General features: G+C 39.7%; 1 protein-coding gene and 1 pseudogene across 1 annotated transcript in view; one reads left to right on the plus strand and one right to left on the minus strand.

Moving 5' to 3' along the window:
- NDFIP1 (Nedd4 family interacting protein 1) overlaps positions 1-24,566 on the minus strand; it is a 56,558-nt gene that overhangs the window by 21,564 nt on the left and 10,428 nt on the right. Inside the window, exon 2 of the mRNA XM_040454129.1 lies at positions 2,872-2,959. Within this exon, the coding sequence (XP_040310063.1) occupies positions 2,872-2,959 (88 nt within the window). The remainder of the gene's footprint in view (positions 1-2,871; positions 2,960-24,566) is intronic.
- Positions 12,828-14,030, plus strand: LOC121016453 (tubulin beta chain-like; annotated as a pseudogene).

Genomic DNA, 24,566 nt, shown 5'->3' on the forward strand with positions numbered 1-24,566 from the left:
TCACTCTATGTCGCTCTCTCTCAAAAATAAATAAACATTAGAATACTGAGTCCAGAAAGAGATCCACACATATATGGTCATCTGATTTACAACAAAGGTGACACTGTAGAGCAGGGAAGAAAGAATGGTCTTTTTAATAAATGGTGCTGTACCAACTGCTGATCCATACAGAAAAACAAATTCATCTTGACCACTATCTTACACTATACAGAAAAAAACAATATCAGATGGAATATAAATCTACATATGAAAATAAAATATTAAAGCTTTTAGAAGAAAATATAGGAAAATGTGTTATTGAAACTAAAGCTGCCACCTAACCCAATTTAAAGAACTTGTTTTTTTCCATGTCAAAATTACTATTTAAGATACATGCACACACATACATTATAATATATACATTAATGTAATACATACATATATAATTAATGTGATACATTATAAAACACTGCATAATCTTCTATCAAATTTCTTTTTATTTCTCAAGTCAAACTAAGTTATTACAAACAGAAATGTACAATTTAAATTAGCCTACTGCCATAGTAATTCTCAATACATGAATAAAACTGATACCTACCACCTTAAGTTGAAGAAAATTAACAACATGTTTATTTCCCTATCTCAAAATATTTTGTAATGGGATCCATCAATATACACACTCACATCATTTTAAGTTACCAAGAAAAGTTTAGTGACAATCTTTCAAGTTTATTTAATACATTCAGAACAACAACAACCAATATTTGTTAGACTGTTCAATTTATATATCACAAATTAAAATACGTAGAGTGTGTGAAATAATGACTTGTGCTCTTTTTTTTCCCTACCAACATGCATGTGTCATATTGTTTCTAATCACTTTCCTGATAAATGGAGTAACAGGTACACATAGCATTTATCTGAAAAAAAATTAGCAATGTTAATTTAACAACAAAGGGGGAAAAGGCCATTTAAACCATTTTAGAGGTTTCCTTTTTAAAAAAAAAAAAGTCAAAATGGAAAACCCCAGTTCATACACAAAAAATTAATGTTCTTTAGTAACTTTTGATCCCTAAAAAAGATTTCCCTGAAACTTCACTCATCTGAAACTCAAAGAGCTCAGTAGAGACTCAGGAAGTTAAAAGTTTGGGTGTTTATTTTATTTTATTTTTATGTATTACTTATGTATTTTATTTGTTTGTTTGTTTTAAAGGCTTCTGTGTAGTTAGACGAAATGCTATAAAATCCAAAGACTTTATTCACAAGAGTATTCTTCAGGCTCTATTCTAGAAGTAGTTTACCTCTACTTTATACCCAATCTCAAGAAGCTTCGTTTTTTGCTGTTGAGGGCCACAGCAAGATTAACAACAACAAAAGAGAAAGATTAAAGGGATTTCTGTAAGGACAGCTATGGGAAATACCATCGGACAGCTAAGGGAGAATCTGATTCTTGAATAAAAGTTCTACAAATGTCAATGAATAAAGGCATCACTATAGTATAGAACAGAATATCTTCCAGATAATGTGTCTGGTTGCAATCCCTAAATCATAAGAAAAAATGTAAACAAAGAATATGAGATATAAGTGAATAAGGGAGGGAAGTGTTTGAAAAAGATTTGTCTCAAAAATGGTTCTAACTTTTTACAATTACAGAAAGTACAAACTCAGATATTCAGGAAAAAAATTACCTCTTAATAATTCTGGGTAGCTAAATATAAAAGACTTTTAACATTAAAAAAACAGGAACCAAATTTCTTATTAATGAGTTAAATTTTCAGTGGATGTATTTAATGGATAACTAGTACTTATAGTCTGGGTAGAAATGAGTAAATACGGCATGGCTTTGCAATTCTTTCCCAAGTCTTGGTGTTTTCATCTTAATTTGATTCAAGGAGACACCCTGCAATTCCTCAAAAACCGGAAGTTAGCATTGTTAGTTTTAGATGCTTATAAATAAAAGAATCTTAATACAAGGATACAGAGTTCAAAATTTGAAGCCAGAGTAGAGGGAAAAAACTTTCTGACCTGTGTTCTTCTTAATTAAACGGCAGCCTCAGGGCCCCAGAGACTACCAACCAAAGTAAGCCCTCATCAACTGACAATAGCTGCCCAAATACTGTACTGAAAAGGATTATGAGGCTCTTTGGGATAAATGCTGTCTTCAACTTGCCTATCTACGCTGGCAGTAGGATGGGTTCAATGGTGGCACCATGCACGATTTCATGCCACATTTCTCTTTTAGAGAAAATGAAGAGGTTCCATCAAAACTGGTCCATTTTCAGCAATTAAAGCAGAACTGCTTATCAGGAAGCTTTAAACTACCAAAAGTCCTCAACCGTTGAGATTTTCTTTCTTTTTCCCCATCCCTTGTATGTATATATGTGAAAATTAAATAGATAATTCGGCGTAAAATGTGAAGACAAAAGATTATTCAAGGAGGGCTTGAACTATGAGGAATATTATGAAAGAACTGAGAGACTTTTAGTTTTGTTTTTTTTTCTTTTAAATTAAGAATTTACTAGCACAAATCAATCAAATGTACTATGTTCCAGGTCGCAGGCACTAAAATCATAAAGAGCAAAACAATTAATGAGGAAACTACAAAAAGAACAAAAAAATCAGATGATCACCTAGTTCCTGAATTTCTACTTCCTTTTTATGAAGGGCCTATTGGAATGAAATGGAGTTCCATAAAAAAGACATACTGAGATGGAGTTTTAAGTGTTTTTCAGAAAAGTAACATGAGTTTTTTCCACTTCCGGCTACAAACTACAAACAACGTCAAAGACTTCTTAAGGAAAGCTGAAGCAAAGGCAAAGACAAACACACACTGGACAAGTCTCTGGCTAAGTGCATTTCATGAGTTCAAGAGTCACCTTGCGGGTTACCTACCTGCACTCTCTGCAGAGATGCTGCTGTAAGGTGGAGGAGCGTCACCTACAGCCTGTTCTGGCTCTCCAGGCTCTTCCTCATTCTGCAACTAAATAAAAATTCCACATTTTAATCCAAGTATAAAGCCAATTAGAGAAGAAACTGAAAACTGGAATGGCCTTTCTGGAATAGCTTTCTGGAAAGCTATCTGGCAATGTGTTTCAAAAATCTTAAAACGTACAAATCCTTTACAAAGTACTCTACTCTCAGGAGCCTGGGTGGCTCAGTCAGTTGAGCCTCCCACTTCAGTTCAGGTCATGATCTCACGCACGGCTTGTGAGTTCGAGCCGCGCATCAAGCTCTGTGTTGTCAGCTCAGAGCCTGGAGCCTGCTTTGGATTCTTTGTCTCCCTCTCTCTCTCTGCCCCTCCCCCACTCGTGCTCTTTCTTGCTCTCTCACTGAAAAAATTTTAAAAAATATATATATTTTTTAAAGCAAGAAACAAAGTACTCTACTCTCAGGAATTTATCCTAAGGAAATAAAGGGGCAAAAGGGTAGATATTAATGTTACTGCAGCAAAATATAGAAACAACCTAAATTCCAATCATGGGGGACTTTTAAATAAATTATAGGTCATCTCACAATGGATTACTAAGCACCCATAAAAATAAAATGTGATGGCTTGAATGGGTATTTATGCTGTACATGAAAAAAAGCAAAATTTACCAAATAGCAGGCAAAACATAATTTGCTTTTGAAAGACAGTTAAGTGAAGACAAGAAAGTCAGAATGATAGACATCTACAGTTTACAATGTTTACCTCTAGCTGATACAATCATAAGGGAATTTTTCCTTTTTCTTGTTTATATGTATACTGAATTTTTGGTAATGAACATTTACCACTCATGTAATTTTTTAAGTTAGAAAAACAATCCAATAATCATCTGTTGAAACAAAGCTAAATCATACCAAACCAAGGTTTACCATTATATTCAGTCTGCACATAGAAATTAAATCTTAAGTAATTAAGACCTTTACGAAAACATTAAATTCTACATAATTCTACAAATAACCTCTGTCAGTAATTCTCCCTCTTCCCTATCTCAGAGACTTTCTCGGTCAAATCTACAACCCCAGTTACTCCAAATAACTCACAATGAAAAGGGTGTCTGTCTTCCTGTCATTGCCAGTCTGGACGATCTACTCAAACTCATCTTCAGAGAACAAAACATTAGATTTAATTCTTATAGTGTGACAATAAACTACAGCTCATTTAAAAAAGATGAACTGGCTGAGAATGGGAGTCCATCTGTAAAGTAATAACCGTATTTATCGATGGAACTGACTCAGGGGTCTGGGTCCTGCTGTGGGCCATCATGATACAGGGAACCAACTGAGCCACTCCCAAAACACACACCCTTCTAAATCAACTGCTACAAAAAACTCCACGTTGAATTCAGACAGGAAAACAGAGAGCCTGACCGGTGGTAACATGAAGCAGAGCTCCCGAATTCCTTAAATTTTAACTAACCATCTCAGTCTCCAATCCCTATGCCATTCAAAATCAGAAGCCAACAAAAAACTTCTGATTAATACTGCAATGTATTCAGGAGTGCCTGGGTGGCTCAGTTGGTTAAGCGTCCAACTGTTTGTTTCAACTCAGGTCACAATCTTGAGTTTCATGGGGTCGAGCCCCACATCAGGCTCCAAGCTGACAGTGAGGAGCCTGCTTGGGATTCTCTCTCTCTCTCTCTCTCTCTCTCTCTCTCTGTCCCTCCCCACTTGCTCTGTCTCTCTCAAAATGAATAAATAAAAACTTTTTTAAACATATTGCAATGTATTCAATTTCAGAAGAATTCTGGTGCCAAATTATCAACATCTACCATCTAGGCACATTTTTTTGAACCCTAGTACTCTAACGTTAAACTTAAGGCCCTCCCCAAAAAACTGTATGGTAATGTAAGATGAATTTTCCTTTTAAGGAAAGCATATAGGGCAAAATAGCTATAGTAAAGCCACATGATCCTAGGACCTCCCCACCCCCCATCAGTAAATTATTTAAATAGAGTTCCTGGGAGCACCTGGGTGGCTCAGGCAGTTAAGTGTCTGACTCTTAATTTCAGCTCAGGTCATGATCTCAAGGTTTGTGGAATGCAGTCCTGCATCAGGCTCCCTGGTGACAGCACAGAGCCTGCTTGGGATTCTCTCTCTCTCCCTCTCTCACTTTTTTGTTAAGCTTATTTATTTACTTGAGAGAGAGAGAGACCAGGGAAGGAGCAGAGAGTGAGAGAGAGAGAGAGACAGAGACAGAGACAGAGAATCTGAAGCAGGCTCCATGATGTCAGTGCAGAGCCTGATGTGGGACTGGAACCCATTAACCTTGAGATCATGACCTGAGCCAAAGTCAGTCTGAGCCACCCAGGCACCCCTGGAATTCTCTCTCCCTCTCCTTCTGCTCCTCCCCTGCTCAAGCTCTCTCTCTCACACACAAATTTAAAAAAAAAAAGAAAAAGAAAAAAAATGACACTGAGACACTATTTTTTAAGAACACAAAAATTGAGTTCCTGGGGCCAAGGTTCACTTGCAATACTTTTTTTTTTTAATGATTTATGTTTTTGAGAGAGAGAGAGAGAAATCATGCACACAAGTGGGGAAAGGGCAGAGGGAGAGGGGGACGACAGAAGATCCGAAACAGGCTCCACGCTGACAGCAGCGAGCCCGACACGGGGCTCAAACTCATGAACTGCAAGATCATGATCTGAGCTGAAGTCAGAGGCTCAACCCACTAAGCCACAAAGGTGCCCCCACTTGCAATACTTTTAACATTATATGAATCTCTAGATAGGGTATTCTCAGCTTACTCCCGCATAACCACTTTTGTGCCCTAAAAATGTCACAAAAGAGTCAGCAGCAAAGAGAGGCAAATATGGACTTTGCAAGAATGATGCCTTAATATACTGCAGCCAGTAATGTTCTTTATTTAAACTTAGCTTGGTATTTTTGACCCGCTTTATATTTCCTGAGCTGGGTCATATAATCATGTTGTCTCTGCATAATTTAGGGTTTAGAAAAGAAGCATGACAATTCTGAGAAATACAGAAGTCCAAAGAATAAAGAGATCTTATGTGCCAGTATCTACAAGATAGGCTGCCTGTCTCCTAGCAACCTGGAAATGTGGAATTTGATCATCCCACACCAGGGGAAGAGATAACAGAGCAAAGAAATTCCAACGGTCTCAGAAACCCCCATTTTCTCTTTGGTGAGGATAAAAAAAAAACAGGGGCGCCTGGGTGGCTCAGTCGGTTGAGCGTCCGACTTCAGCCAGGTCACGATCTCACGGTTCGTGAGTTCGAGCCCCGCGTCAGGCTCTGGGCTGATGGCTCAGAGCCTGGAGCCTGCTTCCGATTCTGTGTCTCCCTCTCTCTCTGCCCCTCCCCTGTTCATGCTCTGTCTCTCTCTGTCCCAAAAATAAATAAACGTTAAAAAAAAAAAAGAAACAATTATTAAAAAAAAAAACAAAACAATTCCAAGTAAAGTTTTCTGCTCCATTAAAATTCACCACTTTCGGGGCTCCTGGGTGGCTCAGTTGGTTGGGCATCCAACTTCAACTCAGGTCATGATCTCACGGTCCATGAGTTTGAGCCCCTCATTGGGCTCTGTGCTGACAGCTCAGAGCCTGGATGGAGCCTGCCTCAGATTCTGTGTCTCTTCGGTCTCTCTCTGCCCCTCCTCCATTAGGGTTGTCTCTCTCTCTCTCTCTCTCTCTCTCTCTCTCTCTCTCTCTCAAAAATAAACATTAGAAAATATTTTTAATTAAAAAAATTCATCACTTTAGAATCATGTACTAATACTATTTCCAACCAAAAACAAAAATGACAAAAAACACCCACTATGACTATGGAGGCTCCACACTCTGGGATGAACCCAGGACCTCACTGTTTAGGCTTCCCAACACTGGCTTATTTTCTATGTGCTGGTCTTAAGTTTAGGCTCCATCAAGAAATGTGTTTAAAATAAAATACTACTGGGTGGAAAAAAAGAGAGGTAACCACCCGCAAGAAGTATTTAGTGACCACCATCTGTGTGAAGAATAACTTGGTAAACAACAGAATCCCTATGTATATATGTTTTTACACTTTGGGGGATATCTATGGCCATTAATGTGGCTCTGCCAACAAACAAATCGGGGCTGGGATGCACACCAGAACTGTAGCGGGGCATATCTATAAGGCTATCAAGTTGGTTACTTGGTTCCAAAATGTGTTTTCAACGTTCCTCTTTTCTGTCCCTGGGAATCTTTCCTGCACAGCCATCCCTGCAACATCCCTGAGGCTCAGGGATCTTCAGGCTCTCTCCTGAGACCCTCTGAGAGAATAAGGGTCATAGTCACTTTGGGCCTAGTGTTGGAAAGATGCCCAGTCTCTTTTATAAACAAGGTCAGTGGGAACCTAAGCCCAACCTGTCACAGAATCCTGGTTGTAGGGGATACAGACAGGCACGCAGATTTGGAAAGCAGTGGCACCTTTGGCTCTCTCCCTACTATGCTATTCCGTGTGGTAGGTAGGGGGATCCTCCGATTGTGTGTCTATGACAGATAATAAATACCTGTTGGGACTGATTCTTTTCTTGACAATTCTGATCAATTTCACTTATCTCTAAATAAGATTTAAATGGCATTTTTTTTTTCCAAATAGAATTATACAATTACCTATGCATGCCATATAAAGTACTGAGTTTAGTACAAAACTACCTAAAAACCACCCAGGTCTCCAGCCCTGAGAGAGGAATAATCCAATCATCTGAAAATCCGGTGGCCTTTCTCTTTCCACCGCCCCTCATCCACTCCATTGTGCCCTGGCTCCCACTTTCCTTATTACCCATGTTCCACTGCATACTCTAAGCACACTCTGTCATGGGTCCCTAAAAGGACCCTAAAACTCTTCTACGTTCCCACTTTGCATATCACAATTTGCTGTGGTACCTCTTGGCCTTGATCACTTTCTATTTTTTTAATATGTACCTACAAATAGATGCTAATAATGTTTTGTCCTCCAGATTCAGCCAGTGAAATACAGCACATCTAACATAAAGGCTGTGATGACTCCTTACTACATTCCACTGTGTCCTATCTATACTGTTGCTATGAGAAAGAAATACATGTTATTTTACCTAAACAACAGTTTAAGGAATCTCCCATACAGAAATCATACACAGCTGTAGTTCTAAGAGAAGCAAACTTGAATTTAACAAGTTTTTTTATTAATGTTTTAAAAAAAATTTTTTTTTAATGTTTATTTTTACTTTTGAGAGAGACAGACAGATAGCACACACGAGTGGGGAAGGGGCAGAGAGACAGGCAAACACAGAATCTGAAGCAGGCTCCAGGCTCCGAGCTGTCAGCACAGAGCCCTACGTGGGGCTCAAACCCACAAACTGTGAGATCATGACCTGAGCCAAACTTGGATGCTCAACCAACTGAGCCACCCAGGCATTCCAATGTTTATTTATTTTTGAGAGAGAGAGAGACAGAGTGCTAGCAGGGGAGGGACAGAGAGAGGAGGAGACACAGAATCTGAAAAGAGGCTCCAGGCGCCAAGCTGTTAGCACAGCTGGACACGCAGCTGGAACTCATGAGCTGTGAGATCATGACCTGAGTTGAAGTCGGACGCTTAACCAACTGAGCCACTAAGGTGCCCCTCTCTTATTTTAATGGGTAAAGTTGTTCCAACAGTCCACAGATCGGGGCACTCATTTATTCACTTGATGAGTTCCACTGTGTGCCAGACATGAGGAATATAGTGGGAAACAAGGCAGATGCAATGAGGACCTCCTCGAGCTCACATTCTAGCGAGGAAACCCAGCATAAAAGGGACTCCAGTGAAGTGAGTGTTGCAGTGAAGTCCAGGGTACCATGGGAGTTAGATGATAGGGACCTATGGGGCCTAAGAGACAGGAAGACTTCCTGGAAGTGGAATTTATATTCCTAATGAGTAGGGAAAAGAAGATACTTTAAAGACACTTATACCCTGCAGGTTTAAATTCTTATTGAGTTCACACCCCAGCAAAAAGTCCTCATCACTCCTCTCCCCTGAGTCGTTCTAAAGATGGTCTTCCATTGAAAAATGAGCTGGGGTTATTTATTTATTGCGGGGGGGGGGGGGGAGGTAGACAGAGAGAGAGAGAGCGAGAGAGAATCCAAAGCAGTGGAGCCCAAGACGGGGCTTGATCTCACGAACAGTGAGATCATGACCTGAGCTGAAATCAAGAGTTTGATGCTTAACTGAATGAGCCACCCAAGCAACCTGAAATGAGCTGTTTTTAAGCAACAGCAGAGTCAGAGCTATGATTAGGCCTAAGTAAGGGGCAACATTCACAAATGTACTGGATGGCAGTACCTAAAGGCACTTAAACATCATTCTTCGCGGGGGATGCCTTGGTGGGTCAGTTGGTTAAGCATTCGACTTCAGATCAAGTCATGATCTCACGCTTCTGAGTTCAGGACCCACATCGGGCTTTGTGCTGACAGCTCAGAGCCTGGAGCCTGCTTTGAATTCTGTATCTCCCTCTCTGCCCATTTCCCACTCATGCTCTGTCTGTCTGTCTGTCTGTCTCTCTCTCTCTCTCTCTCAAAAATAAACATTAAAAAAAAAAACTTTTTAAAAAAGTCATTCTTGGTTTCTACTTACTATGGATGGAAAAACAAAAAACCCTACAAAAGACCCAAAAAGCCTTAAACATGACGCAATGTACCAAAATATACCTCAGAATTCACACAAACACAACAAGCATGTGGAAAATAATGCTGAACTAGCCAAGAAACCCATAATGTTACAAGTATTCACACCACTCATTTTTTTTCTCTTGGTTGGGTCCTATTTAAACAGCATGAAAATTCCTTTATGTTTTAAATCCCTTTTTTAGTTATTAACAGTAAGTCTCAGAAAACCCTGGATCAATGCCTAAACTCTAGCTTTAAATGTTACTTACTATTTCTAATTTTAGAGCTAAATCTTAAATCTTTTACCTTATAATGCAATTTTTAAACCTCTCATTACCAGCCCACTACTTCTGCATACTCTAAATCCTACCAGATGAGACAGTATAATTAACAGAAAATAAATAAGCACATTTCTTTAGGTAAACAACTGAGTATGCATTTTACTCTGTTATTCAGAAATAACCAAAGTTTGTGGGGTGCCTGGGTTCCTCAGTCGGTTGAGTGCCCAACTTCGGCTCAGGTCATGATCTCGAGGTTCGTGGGTTCAGGCCCTGTGTTGGGCTGTCTGCTGTCAGCACAGAGCCAGCTTCAGAGGCTCTGTCCCCCACTCTTCTGCCCCTCCCCTATTGGTTCTTTCTCTCATTCTTTCTCTCTTTCTCTGTCTCAAAAATAAATAAATAAACTTAAAAAAAAATAAATAGCCAAAGTTTGTAAGGACTAGGAATTTTCTACTGTACATAGTCTTAGATTTTTAATTGTATACTGACTATAAACTTTATTGTTCTAACATCAACAAACTCTTTATATTCAAGAACAATTCCCTATTATATTGCTAGTAATTAGGGGATGACATTTAAAATAAGGTAAATACTTCTGATAAGGAGAAACCTGCCAACAAAAAAATCCAATTTAAAAACTAGCACAGAGGCACCTGGGTGGCTCACTTGGTAAAACATGCAACTCTTGATCTTGGGGTCATGAATTTGAGTCTCATGTTGGGTGTAGAGATTACTTTAAAATAATAAACAAATAGGCAAAGACTTTAAAATTTATTTTTAAGTTTATTTATTGATTTTGAGAGAGACAGAAAGTGCATGCGAGTGAGGGAGGGGCGGGGGGGGGGGGGGGGGAGGGAGAGAGAGAGAGAGAGAGAGACAGAGGGAATCCCAAGCAGGCTATGTACCACTAGTGCAAAGGCCAACGCAGGACATGAACTCCTGAACCATGAGATCATGACCTGAGATGAACAGGACACTTAACGAACTGAGCCACCCAGGCGCCCCAGGCAAAGACTTGTAATACATATTTCTCCAAATAAGATACACAAATGAGCAGTGTACACAAGATGCTGAACATCATTAGTCATCACAGAAATGTGAAATCATACCAAGAGATACTACTTCTAACCCACTAGTATGGCTATAAAAAAATAAAAAAGGAAAGTAACAAGTGTTGTTGAGTACGTAGAGAAATTGGAACCCTCATACACTGCCAATAGGAATGTAAAACGGTGCAACTGTGGAAAAGTTTGGCAGTTCCTCCAAAAAAGGTTAAACAGAGTTATAAAAAGATCCAGCAATTCCACTCCTAAGTATATGCCCAAGAGAACCAAGAGCACAGTTTCACAGAAAAACTTGTACATGAATATTCATGGCAGGATTACTTACAATAGCCAAAATGCTCATCAACTGATGAGCGGATAAACAAAACAGGGTATATCCCCCTTCCAAAAAAGTACTGATGATGAGGGAAACAAAAGCAAGAGAGATGTAGCTTAAATTAAATCTCCTTACAGCTTGCAGCCCACTGACAGACACCTGAAACGTGCAGAGCGTGACCTTCCTCAAGGAACTCATGGCTCCCTTAGTGCCTTAATGTTTTTTATTAAAAACTAAAAGTAATTTTATCTTTTTTATTTCTTTTAATGTTTATTTTTATTTCTGAGACAGAGACAGAGCATGAACGGGGAAGGGGCAGACAGAGAGGGAGACACAGAATCGGAAGCAGGCTCCAGGCTCTGAGCCATCAGCCCAGAGCCCGATGCGGGGTTCGAACTCACGGACCGCGAGATCGTGACCTGAGCTGAAGTCGGACGCTTACCAACTGAGCCACCCAGGAGCCCCTAAAAGTAATTTTATCTTAACAGCAGCTAGCCCCTCAAGTTCTTAAAAGTCCTGCTTCCAAAATTCCTTAGAAACCTACTTTATCTCTACCCATCTTCCTCCACAAACTTAAAAATATATATAATCACTCACTCCTCACAATTCCAGGGCAGCTCTTTCTGCCCCCAGGTCCTGTCCCCCTACTATAATAAAATCACCTTTTTGCACCAAAAAAAGAGAAAGGTCTCAAGAATTCTTTCTTAGCCGTTTGCTCACAAACCCCACTTCATAATTTCATCATTGATACATGCCAGAATGCAGAGGAATCTTGAAAACAATATGCTAAGTGAAAGAAACCACTCACAAAAGACCACATATTTTATGATTCCCTTTATATAAAATGTCCAGAAACAGCAAATCCAAGAGAGACAAAGATTAGTAGTTGCCAGGGGCTAGGGAAGAGAAGAAGGGGGAGTAAGTGACTGCTAACAGAAACTGCCAGGTTTCTTTTTGGGTGATAAAAATGTTCTGCAGTTAGATAGTGATAATGGTTTCAAACCTTGTGAATATAGTCAACATCCATGAACTGTATACTTTAAAAAGGTGAATTTTGTGGTATGTGAATTACATCTCAAAATAAAGTATTCTCTAATTTTGAAAAGGCAAACTTATATAATGTAAATTTTGTTTAAAACAAAACTGAAGGGGCACCTGGGTGGCTCAGTCGGTTGGGCATATGACTTTGGCTTCGGTTGTGATCTCACAGTTTGTGAGTTGGATCCCCACATGGGGCTCTGTTGTCAGCACAGAGCCGGCTTTGGATTCTATGTCCCCCCCTCTCTCTGTACCTCGCCTGCTTGTGCTCTCTCAAAAATAAATAAACATTAAAAAAAAAAACTCTTTAAAAAAATGAAACAAAACTGAAGAGCACTCTGCACACCCACTGGTCTGCTCTTGCACCGGTCCTTCTGCCCACACTGCCACCAATACTCCCGCCAAGAGGGAGATCTTGCACTTTGCAGACAGGCCAGGGCAGCAACCACATCTGCACCAAGTTCTGGAAGGTGATCAGCAACGAGCCTGGCACGGACCTTACCGGCACTTACCACAGCCACCTCGACCTGCAGCTGGAGCAAATTTACATGTATTACAAAGAGGCCACAGGTGGCAAGTACGTGCCCCACACTACGCTCACTGACCTGGGAGCCCGGTACCATGGACTGCGTGTGCTCCAGGCCCTCCCAGCAAATCTTTAGGCCAGATAACTCCATCTTAGGTCAGAGTGGTGCTGAGAACAACTGGGTCCAGGGCCCTACATGCACTGTGCAGAGCTGGCCGACTGGGTGCTGGATGTTGTGAGGAAGGAGCTGAGAGTTGTGATTGCCCTGCAGTGCTTCCAGCTGACCCCCTCCCTGGGTTGGGGAGGGGGGAACCGGGTCTGGGATGAGTACCCTCCTCATCAGCAAGATACGGGAGGAGTGTCCCGAAAGGATCACGAACACATTCAGCATGGTGCCCTCAGTCAAGGTGTTGGACAGATGGCAGAACCCTACAATGCCACCCTCTGGGTCCACCCGGCTGGTAGAAAACACAGATGAAACTTACTGCACTGATAACGAGGCCTTGCTTCTGCTTGTGTGACATCTGCTTCAGAACCCTAAAACTGACCACACCCACCTACAGGGACCTCAACCACCTGGTGTCAACCACCAAGGGTGGGGGGGTCACCACCTGCCTGCACTTTCCTGGCCAGCTCAGTGCTGACTCCACACACTGGCTGTCAACATGGTGCCCTTCCCCCACCTGTACTTCTTCAGTGCAGTGGGACTTTGCCTCACTGACCATCCAAGGCAGCCACGGTACTGGGCCCTGATGGTGCCAGACCTCACTCGGCAGCCGTTCGATGCCAAGAACATGATGACCACCTGGGACCTCCTCCACAGCCACTACCTGACTGTGACCCTAGTGTTGAAGGGCCACACGTCCATAAAGGAAGGTGGATGAACATACACTTAACGTCCAAAACAAGAACAGCAACTACTTTGTGGAGTGGGATCTCCAATAATATAAAATCAGCTGTGCCACCCCACCCTGTGGGGGGAGGTGCTAAAAATGTCTGCCACCTTCATCAGCAATAGCACGTCCATTGAGGAGCTGTTCATATGTATCTCAGAGCAGTTCACAGCCTTGTTCTGGCATAAGCCCTTCCCGCACTGGTTAACAGGTAAAGGTTTGGATGAGATGGACTTTACCAAGCAGAGAGCACCATGAGTGACCTGGTGTCTGAGTACCAGGACAGCACAGTCAAGGAGGAAGGTGAGTTTGAAGAGGAGGCAGAGGAAGAGGTGGCCCAGAGCTGATACCCAATAAAACATGGACGCTGTGTGAACTCTGTATTCACTCGTAACCAGTTCTCTGAAAGCTACGTCTCTGTGTGTAGCCATGTCTCTTGCTCTTTTTCCTGCTGTGATCTCATATGCTGTACAGACACCACCATTAAAGCATTTTCATAGTGGGGGGGGGGGCTGAAAATTAACTGCTCCAAATCATCATTCTCTTACTAAATCAACGTCTATGCTCATAAATGGGAGAGAATGGTCCTGTTCCCATCAGTATCCTCAGATCTCAACATGGAACATGTACTTGCGAACAGACAAAAATAAAGAAAAGTAACACAGTAAATTACAAACTAACTGTAGTAAAAAAAAAAAAAAAAAAAAAAAAAATTCTTACTGTTCTCCCCTCCTGATAAGAAAAATATTAGGATCAAGAAATCACATCGGTTTGGGATGGCTGGCTGGCTCAGTCAGTAGAGGATGCAATTCTTGACCTCAGGGTCATGAGTTCAAGCCCCGCATTGCGTGTAGAGATTACTTAAAAATAAAATCTTTAAAAAAAACCCAAAACAGTTTGGCTAACAACCTATTTTAAGAGCTGAGAATGGATAGCATTAATTTATTTTTTTCTACTTCAAAAGTTTCCCCAAAGATAATTTTAAAAATAAACCACCAGAATTAGATTATCCCCAATACTATGTCTCATGTCAGAAGGAAAAAATAAATGCAAATCTTAATACCATAATAAAAACACAATTAAAAGTCAAAATTCACCAAAGCAAAAGAAGAGTAATCAGAATAATGCCTTAAAAAGTCAATGCAATAACAGAGGAAAAGAAAACTAATACCACAGTAAATCCCCTCAGAAAGGCCAGCAGTTCATAAAGCTTTTCACTTAAAGATTTTTGTGATGGGGATGCCTGGGTGGCTCAGTCATTTAAGCATACAAATTTTGGTTTCAGCTCAGGTCACAATCTCACAGTTCATGAGTTCAAGCCCCACATCAGGCTCTGTGCTGACAGTGTGGAGACTGCTGAGATTCTTTCTCCCCTCTCTCTTTACTCCTTCCCCGTTCACGATCTCACTCTCTCTCTCTCTCTCTCTCTCTCTCTCTCTCTCTCTCTCTGTTTCTCAAAAATAAATAGGGCGCATGGGTGGCTCAGTCATTAAGCATCTGGCTTCAGCTCAAGTCCTGATCTCGTGGTTCATGAATTCGAGTCTCACATTGGGCTCTGTGCTGATAGCTCAGAGCCTGGAGCCTGCTTCAGATTCTGTCTGTCTGTCTGTCTGTCTGTCTGTCTCTCTCTCTCAAAAATAATAAAAACATTTAGAAAATTTAAAAATAAATAAACATTAAAAAAATAAAGATTTCTGTGATGATCACTATTACATATATAAATACAACTGATGAATAAAATTTGGATTGGAAGGAGAGAAAATACTTTCTGTATTTATGCTAGTCCTTAGAAATGAGAGCAAATATTATGAACTAGAATATAACAACTTGTGCTTTCTTCTTTCTTCACCTGATATGCAAGTAACAAGGAATACCATCCAGAGAGATAAGAGGAAGGCAAGATAGTAGCCACTCACCTCCAACTTCAACCTTCCTAAGAAGCCAAGGTGCTAGGAGAAATCACTCTTCAGGACATCTGGGGGGCTCAGCTGGTTAAGTGTCTGACTCATGGTTCTTGAACTGAGTTCTGCCCCACTTTCGGCTCTATGCTGACAGCACAGAGCCTGCTTAGGATTCTCTCTCTCCCTCTCCCTCCGCCCCTCCCCTGCTCAAGCTCTCTCCCTCCCTCCCTCTCTCTCTCTCAAAAATAATAATAATAATAATAATAATAATAAACTTAAAAAAAAGAAATCACTCCTCATCCACAGAGATACTAAATTAGCCAACTATGGCTATGATAGTAGCACTGTGAGATTTTTGGGTGGGACTAGAAAATTGTGATCAACCTGCCAACCTCTGGGATCCATGTCTTATGCTCAAGTATTTCCACCACTGATAGCATCACCAAGACAGCATCTAGTAAATGGCGCCTGGTGCTTTCTGGCACTTACCTTCAACAAAATCTGTAGCCAAGAGCCTTCCAAGTTAATGATAAGCCCCACCCTCCCCATGCTTCATGATTTTATAAAGACTGGGGAAACAAGGAGGGACAACCATGCAACATTTTCAAATAGGTCTCTGTGCCTCTTTTAAGAAGTAGCAACCAAACTATTTACTAACAATGTGTCCTCCATAACATCCTGAGTCCTACCTCTTCTCCATTTCTTACTTCCTTAGAAAACTCAGGCTTCAGAGCTCTAGGGCCTACTTGGAAAAGTAATTAAAATTCCTGGCAAAGATAAGTTGAAATGGACAGTAAGCACTTGGCTTAGTCCCCTTGCTTTTGACAGGATGATAGAAACCATTCATCTTTTGTTTACAGAATAATCAACGTAAAAATAGTAGCAAGACCAGACTCACTTTTAAATAATTTATATCAAATCTAGTCCATAATTTCAATGCAAAAGGGGTGAATACTGCTCATGCTTTTATTTTTAAACCCGTATGTTGTATTTAAGATATGTGACAGCTCTAAAATACCAACATGGAAGCAAAAATGAACTCCTAATTATTCACCACTTAAAATTGTACATTAAGCAATGCCTTAAAAAAAAAGTTGTCCCAACAGAACATGGAATACAACTGACATCTATTCAAGTAGGCTTTTTTTAAAAAAATGTTTATTTATTTTTCAGAGAGAGAGAGAGATGGATCATGAGCACAGGAGGGGCAGAGAGAGACAGACACTCCCAAGCAGGCTCCATGTTGTCAGTGCAGAGCCCAAGAGGGGGCTCAAACTCACGAAATCTAACAATATATTTAATTAGTTTGATTTGTATAACTTTCTGTAAAACAGCTCAACCACACAGGAGTACTGAAACTGTAAGCACTATTACGGCACCTGACCATCTCGGTCAGCAAGAGCATGAGGCTCCTGGGCTCGGGACCGTGAGTTCAAGCCCCATGTTGGGTGTAGACATTACTTAAATAAATAAACTTTAAAAAAATAAAAAATAAAATGCAAACACTATTAATGTAGACATAAAACCTAGAGTATAATCAAATGTAAATATATTGTGATTCAAGCTTTCTGTTCTATTACCTTTTCTTCTGCCATAGCCCACAACAACCTTCCTCATGGAGAGTCAGAAATTTAAATATCTCACTCAATAAAATTTTATCAAGCACTAAATACATGCCAGGATCACATCAATTTTTGATTATTGTCCCCTTAATGTTCCTGAAAGAACATTTCCATTTTTTCCATTTACTAGGAAGACTATTAGTTTAAGTTGTAATAATAACTTTGGAGGTTAAAAAGTTAATTTGATGAGATGTGTTTAAGGATGCTTTATGTATAACTATGAAGACCAAGATCTGTCAGCAAGGATGAAAAAACTTTTTCATTAAATCTACCGACAGAAGCACTATTCCTATATACCATTATATTAAAATAAAATACCAAAGGAAGTAGTTTTTTAGGTCTAGCAACTGGTTTCTTCTGGGCTCTACCTTTTTGTGTGTATGTCAATATTCTCTAACCGATGATTAGCTTAGTGTTTGGGGCATCACAGGGGATGGCATATTTTTATCAGCAATTTCCTATAGAAGTGGTACACATCGATCCTACTGCTGTTCTTCAAAAGCAGACTACCAATTTCTTCCTTTATTAAAGTTAGCTTTTTGTGTCTAAAGACATAAAGAAGTTCACCCACATTTGCTTCTCATATTAACTTTTATTCACTCAAAAGACACGATTAAGAAAATGAAGACAACCCAGAGTGGCAGAAGATGTATTTTTCAGACAAAAGACTCATAACCAGCATACATACAGAGTTTCTAAAAAACAAGAAAAAGGAAAAACAAAGAAAAAGGAAATCACCCAACTGAAACATGGTTTAAAAACTTGAAGAGACAGTTTCAAAAGAAGTTATCCAAATGGCCACTAAACTTATTAAGAAGTGCTCCATTGTATTAGTCATACAGAAATGCAAATTAAAACCATAGACGATAGTTAAAATACAAAAGCAGAAAACACCAAGTGCTGATGAGGACATATGACAACCAAACTCTCAAATTGGGACTATAAATCTGTACAACCACTTTAGGAAACTGTTCAGCAATTATCTTATTTTTTTAATGTTTATTCATTTTTTGAGAGAAAGAAAAAGAGCGCATGCGAGTCGGGGAGGGGCAGAGAGAGAGGGAGACACAGAATCCAAAGCAGGCTCCAGGCTCTGAGCTGTCAGCACACAGCCCAACGCGGGGCTAGAACCCACAAACCGTGAGATCATGACGTGAGCTGAAGTCACCTGTGACCAAGGCAATTACCTATTAAAGATGAATCTGTATATACTCTACAACCCAGCAATTCTACTCTAGTTATATATCTAACAGAAACACATATGTTCATCAAAAGACATACCAGGATGTTTAAAATAACATTACTGTTGTTTTAATTTAACTATCTAAATTAAATGCCCATCAATAGCAGAACAGATAACTAAATTGTGGGATCTCCATACAGTGGAACACTACACAGCCATGTGAATAAACTATGACAACATAAATGCATGGGTGAATCTCACAAAAATAATGTTGAGCAAAGGAAGCCAGAAACAATAGCATTTACTGTATGATTATATTAAATAAAGATCAAAACCAAGCAAATCTAACATGCCAGTCAATGCAGAGGAGGTAACTGGAAGGGTACGTGAAGGGGGCTTTTCAAGCGCTGATAATGTCATTTCTTGATCTGGGTACTAGTTAAAAGTGCACGTTCAACTTGTGAAAATTCACTAAGCTGTGCATTTATGATCTGTGCATTTTTCTGCATGTAAATTATACTTCAATAACAATTCAGGAAGGGGAAAAAAGGAGACTAGCAAAGTATCCATGACACAGACGGGGACCTCTGCATGGTTTATCTCTATATTCACCGTAGCATTTAACACCGAGTGGCACATCACAGGTACCTTATCAGCACGTTACCTAAAGCAGGATGGAGGTGTAGTTTTAACATAAATCTACCTAAAGTAATGGCAGCTTATCTCAATGCCCTCTTAACCGACCAGTTCACATGTACCTAAAATATTCACATTACTTTACAATCACCAAATAAATGCACAGATGAGGCATGGAGCCACATGCAGATGAGTGCTGAACTGTGGAAGGGACAGTGATGACAGGTCCGTGAGTAACCAGCAGCAGGTAGCATCCCTATCACTACTTAGCACCAGGAGCACATAAAACACGGAGAAAACTGATGAGAAACCAGGCTTTCTAAAGCAACAAAGACAAAAGTTATTCTCTCTTACTGGCTAGTCTAAAAGCAAGGAGGTATGACACACACACAAAAAAACCTTCCAAAAAGGACTGCAACTCACAGGTATTTGATTTATTTGCAGGCTTTATAACCTTATGCATTACATGTATTCCTTTTGTATGTACCGTGTTTCATAATAAAAATTAAAAGAAAATTGTGATTCTATAATTACCAATTTTAAAAAGAAATAGGAACAAAAGTGCAAGGAACACAAAGGAGAAACTGGCATCTTCAACCTTCAACTCCTGAGAAATAAGAAATGTGTAACATTTAGTATTCCACCTATAACACTTAGCATACTGTACTAGGTACAAACAGGTGTTCAATAAATGTTTGTGGTACAAGTGAAGGAAAATTGGTATTTTAATCACACTAATTCCTAGACTGTTTTTTTCTTCTGAAAACAACTGGCATAGCAAGAAATGGAATATTCTACATTAAGAAGACAGTAAAGTCAAATGTCCACACACTAAAAGTGACAGACATGCCTACAACTCAGGCACTAGCTCTGACTACAGCCTGCTTGGCCCTGCTGGCCCCAGGAGCAACAAGAGCTCTCTCAGGCTGAGTTCCAAAGCTATGCTTGCTTTTTACTATATTATTATGATTATGCCTAGACTAGAGCATGCTAGGGCACAGATTAGGGATGGCAAAAGGGGTTCAACAGAGTCTGCCTAAACTTAGGCTTGGTCATGAGGTCCCCTTTTCCTCCAAGAACAATCAGAGCCAAGATAGAGAGATGCATTAAGCATCTCCTATCTTTCCCTCCACCTCATAATCCCAGAAAGTTCCATCATGCAAGTGTTTTAACTGCTAGAATAATGTAACACCACTCAATGTGTTAACAAGTCTGGCCATGATTGGTGTGGGGTAGAGGACACAACAGTGAATGTGACTGCTGTTTTTAACCTAAGTATGTAGTTCATCAAAGAAAAGACCATCAAAAGAAGTAACTGCAATTTTAATATTCTACTTAATGATTAAACACACACATTTACTCCATAAATAATCCTTTAGTAAATGTAAATGTTAATGTAATGTCAGTAAAGTTTTGTTAATTTTAAGTCAAAAAATATATAGAGACAAGTACCAGGAGAGGAAGCAGCAATAAAATCCCAAAAGCCAGAAGCAAGAGGAAAGGTGACAACTACCACAGCGGACCCAAGAGGAGTGAATCCTAAACCAGAAAGCAGAAGAGCGACATGTCTTGCACTATATCCTCAAAAGGCTCAAAGACTGGTGGCAGCAGTTACTGGTAGAAGTAGGAATGAAAATGAGATTTAAAAGCAGAAAGAAAGGTGACAGACTCAGCCCAGAACCCAGTTCCAGGATCCCCACTAGAAGACTAGAGATTTTTTTTTTCTGACCAGTGTAAAAGCACAGAGTTTTGGGCTGGAGACACACAGTTTGGGAGAAAGGGTAGCAAATCAGAAAAGAGTGATTGAGAGATTTATGTACCAAGTGTTGAGATCTCCTAGCTTTCTCCGCACTTAGCTCCCTTCTTTTTTTTTTTTAATATTTATTTATTTTTGAGAGAGAAAGAGAGAGAGAGAGAGAGAGCGAGCATGAGCAGGAGAGGGACAGAGAGAGGGAGACACAGAATCCATAGCAGGCTCCAGGCTCTGAGCTGTCAGCACAAAGCCCAACGCAAACCGTGTAATCATGACCTGAGCTTGAAGACTGAAGCTTAACCAACTGAGCCACCCAGGTGCCCCTCAGTTCCCTTTTTACTAGCAGTCAGGCCTATTCTCTGGGGGAAACTAAGCAGCCCAGAAGAAGAGACCTAAAGACGTCCACTCAAAGAAACAGTCTAGTCAGATTCAACAAGAAGCTCCATCAAACAAACATCCTGAGCTTTTTGAGGTGCCTGGGTGGCTCAGTCAGTTGAGCATCTGACTCTTGATCTCGGCTCAGGTCACTATCTCACGGCTCTTTCTAAGTTTGGGCCTCGCATTAGGCTCTGCACCAACAGTGCGGAGCCTACTTGGGACTCTCTTTCTCCCTCAAAATAAATAAACATCATTTAAAAAACAGATATTAAAAATACTGCAATGAGTTAGAATCTAAAAAACGTGTTTAAATTTACCAGAACTGATAAACATGAGCTTCCAGACCAAAAGGGCCTTCTGAATGCCTGGTACAGTGGACAAAAGTAGATCTCAAGGTACAACACAGTGAAATTTAAGAGCAGTGGGGACAAAAAGAAGCTCTTAAAAGCTTCCAGGGTGAAAGAGATAGAGAGCTGGAGAAAGTAGGCAACATCTGAAGAATCAGACATCAAAAGTGGCTTCAGGCTTCCTAACGGCAACAGAACTTAGAAGGCACTAGAGTAAATGCCTTCAAAATTCTAAAGGAAAATGTTTCTGGACCAGAAGTCTAAGTGTGACAACAACATAAAACAGCCTTAGATGTGCAAAGTGTCACAAAAAAAAAAAAAAAAAAAAGGAAGGGGTGCTTAACTTCCCATGCATTCTTCCTCAGAAAGACACTGTAGGCTGTGTTCTAGGAAAATAAGGCAGTAAATGGAGAGAAAGAAAGAAGTGAATCAAGGAAAGGGGCTTCAATCAAAAAGTCTGGGAAAGGAAACCCCCGGAATAACAAGGAAACGGCAGACCTTGGGAGCAACCTTCCAGAATGGGTCAAATGGCCAGAAAAGATACCTCCCACCCTCAACAACAGCAATAAAATATCTGTTATGTTTGAACATATCAAAAAAGAAAAACAAAAACAAACAAAAAAACCTATGGAGAATATTAGGTCAAAGTCTGAGGATTAATTAGTGCTATTAGCAATTTCTGATATGTACATAGAAACTGAGCAAACAAAAAAGTAATTACTTTATAAAATTTATTTCAATTCTAGTATAGTTAACATACAGTGTTATATTAGTTTCAAGGGTACAATGTAGTGATTTGGCACTTCATGCACGATCTGGGGTGTTCATCCCAGCAAGTATGCTCCTTAATCCCCATCACCAATTTCACCCATCCCCCCACTCCCAAAATAATTACTAACTTCAGGGAAAATAAAGTACTATTCAGGCAAGGACAAGTAACCACAGTACAGTACATATTTCAGCCCTGAACAGTGTTTATTTTTTTTCAATTACTGTAAATGCTGAATATTGATCTAACCACATAATGGACACAACTATATCAGAAAAGTGAGAAGAAAGGAAGCAGGAGTACATGCAGCTGTGGGAGGGTGGTAAAATAGAGATAAATCCTTACCTCCCATAGCAGTTGTCAAATTTTTTTTAAACACTGAAAACTGAAAAATCAAGAAGTAACACACTATAAAATGTTATGTAGCTACAAGGATAATAGCAAAACAGCAAAAGAAACAGTTAAAAGAGTTAAGACAGAGGCAACTAAACAGGAGACTACTGTTTTTAGTAATAAGCATATGAGATCTATGTTACTCTAACCTATACGCCTATATATAACTTTGATATAAAAACTAAAAAAAAAAAAAAGTTTAAAACATAAGATATGATTACAAAATGTGTCACAAAAGGAGATTCTCACTGTGCTCAGGAGAAATTAACCTCTTGGGGGGAGTACTCAAACCCCCTTTTGGACAGACTACCTAAACTAAGCTGGGGGCTAGGTAAGAGGAGGCCTCCAGACCAGAGGGTGATGCACTCTAGACCTGAAACATGTTCCCCATGGGAAACAAGTCATGAGACTCCATCCTTCCCCCAAATACTTGTCTCCCCCATCTACATCTTACTCATCCTTCAAGGCCAGGCTCAAGTTTCACCTTCTCAGAAGCTTCCTACCTAGAACCAGGTACTAGGTACTACTCTTCCACCTTAAAATGATGTCTTTTATCTGCTATCTCATTCTCTGAATTAAAGTAATTAGTATTACACCAATACCATAATATGTTCTCTTTAGTCACTCAATAGGCAAAAATATAGAGAAGAAAATAAAAACCACAATAATCCCATCTTTCAAATATCCTTCTAGCCATTTGGGTGAACATAAATAATCGAATAAGCTTTTCATTCACTGCATGGTGGAATTTTTCTTCATCATTAAATAACCTTTTATAATATCCCTATAGTATCTGAAGGCCAGTGTACATTTTTTTAAAGGGAAAAAAAGTTCATTTCTCGAAGTAACTACAGCATTAACCAGGGACAATTAAATAATAATTAAAGTAATCTGCTAAGAGAAATACAAAATCAGGTTTAGAAGGTATGGCCTGGTAATTGTTGAGATCCTTTTCAACACAATTACAGATTCTTACTTTAAATACTTTCACTGAAATGTGAAGTCAAACTTAAAATGGCATTTGTATTACATTAAACCTGACACATGAAGATATTTTAACCTTCCAAATAATAGTAGATGCTAACATAATAAGCCAACGATTACCTTTCACACCTCCCATAACTTTCTCCCCTTCTACTCAGCTGATCATTTTGGTCACAGCTGAAAGGTGGCAAGATGGCTGTGAAACTCACAATATCAAGTAACTGTGATCGCCTCACTTAACTCAGCCACCTGAAATAAAACTCGGCCAACACGCTTAAGACAATGCTGCTACATACGTGACTGAGTAGAACTGATTTTAACCACACCTTAAAATACTCTATCTGTGACAATTCAGTCACAGAAGGACAAAACTGCTGAAAACAACCTAGTATCAACCATCAATCACGTGTAAGATCCTCAAGGCTACAGATTACCCCCAAATCGTTCTTCTTATCCTATTTCAAGAGTAACATGACAATTTCAAAATTTCTGAAAATGCTACTACTAAAAACAGTGAATAAGAATACTATAACTCGGGGCACCTGGGTGGCTCAGACAGTTAAGTGTCTGACTTCAGCTCAGGTCATGATCTCACAGTTTGGGAGTTCGAGCTCCGCGTTGGACTCTTGGCTGACAGCTCAGAGCTGGAGCCTGTTTCTGATTCCGTGTCTCCCTCTCTCTCTGCCCTCCCCTCCTTGTGCACTCTATCTTTCTCAAAAATAAATAAATATTAAAATAAGTTTAAAAAAAAAGAATACTATAACTCAAAGAGCCAACTTCTTTAAAAAAAAAAAAAAAACTCTAGAACTTTTAAAATTAGTAGCTTCTCACTTTTACAAAGACTTTATTAAAACATCTCATCAGGGGTGCCTGGCTGGCTTAGTTGGTGGAGCACATGACCCGTGATCTCAGGGTTA

The sequence above is a fragment of the Herpailurus yagouaroundi genome, unplaced genomic scaffold (assembly GCF_014898765.1).
Source record: "Herpailurus yagouaroundi ecotype Mexico unplaced genomic scaffold, PumYag 29, whole genome shotgun sequence".
In the NCBI taxonomy this organism is placed as follows: domain Eukaryota; kingdom Metazoa; phylum Chordata; class Mammalia; order Carnivora; family Felidae; genus Herpailurus; species Herpailurus yagouaroundi.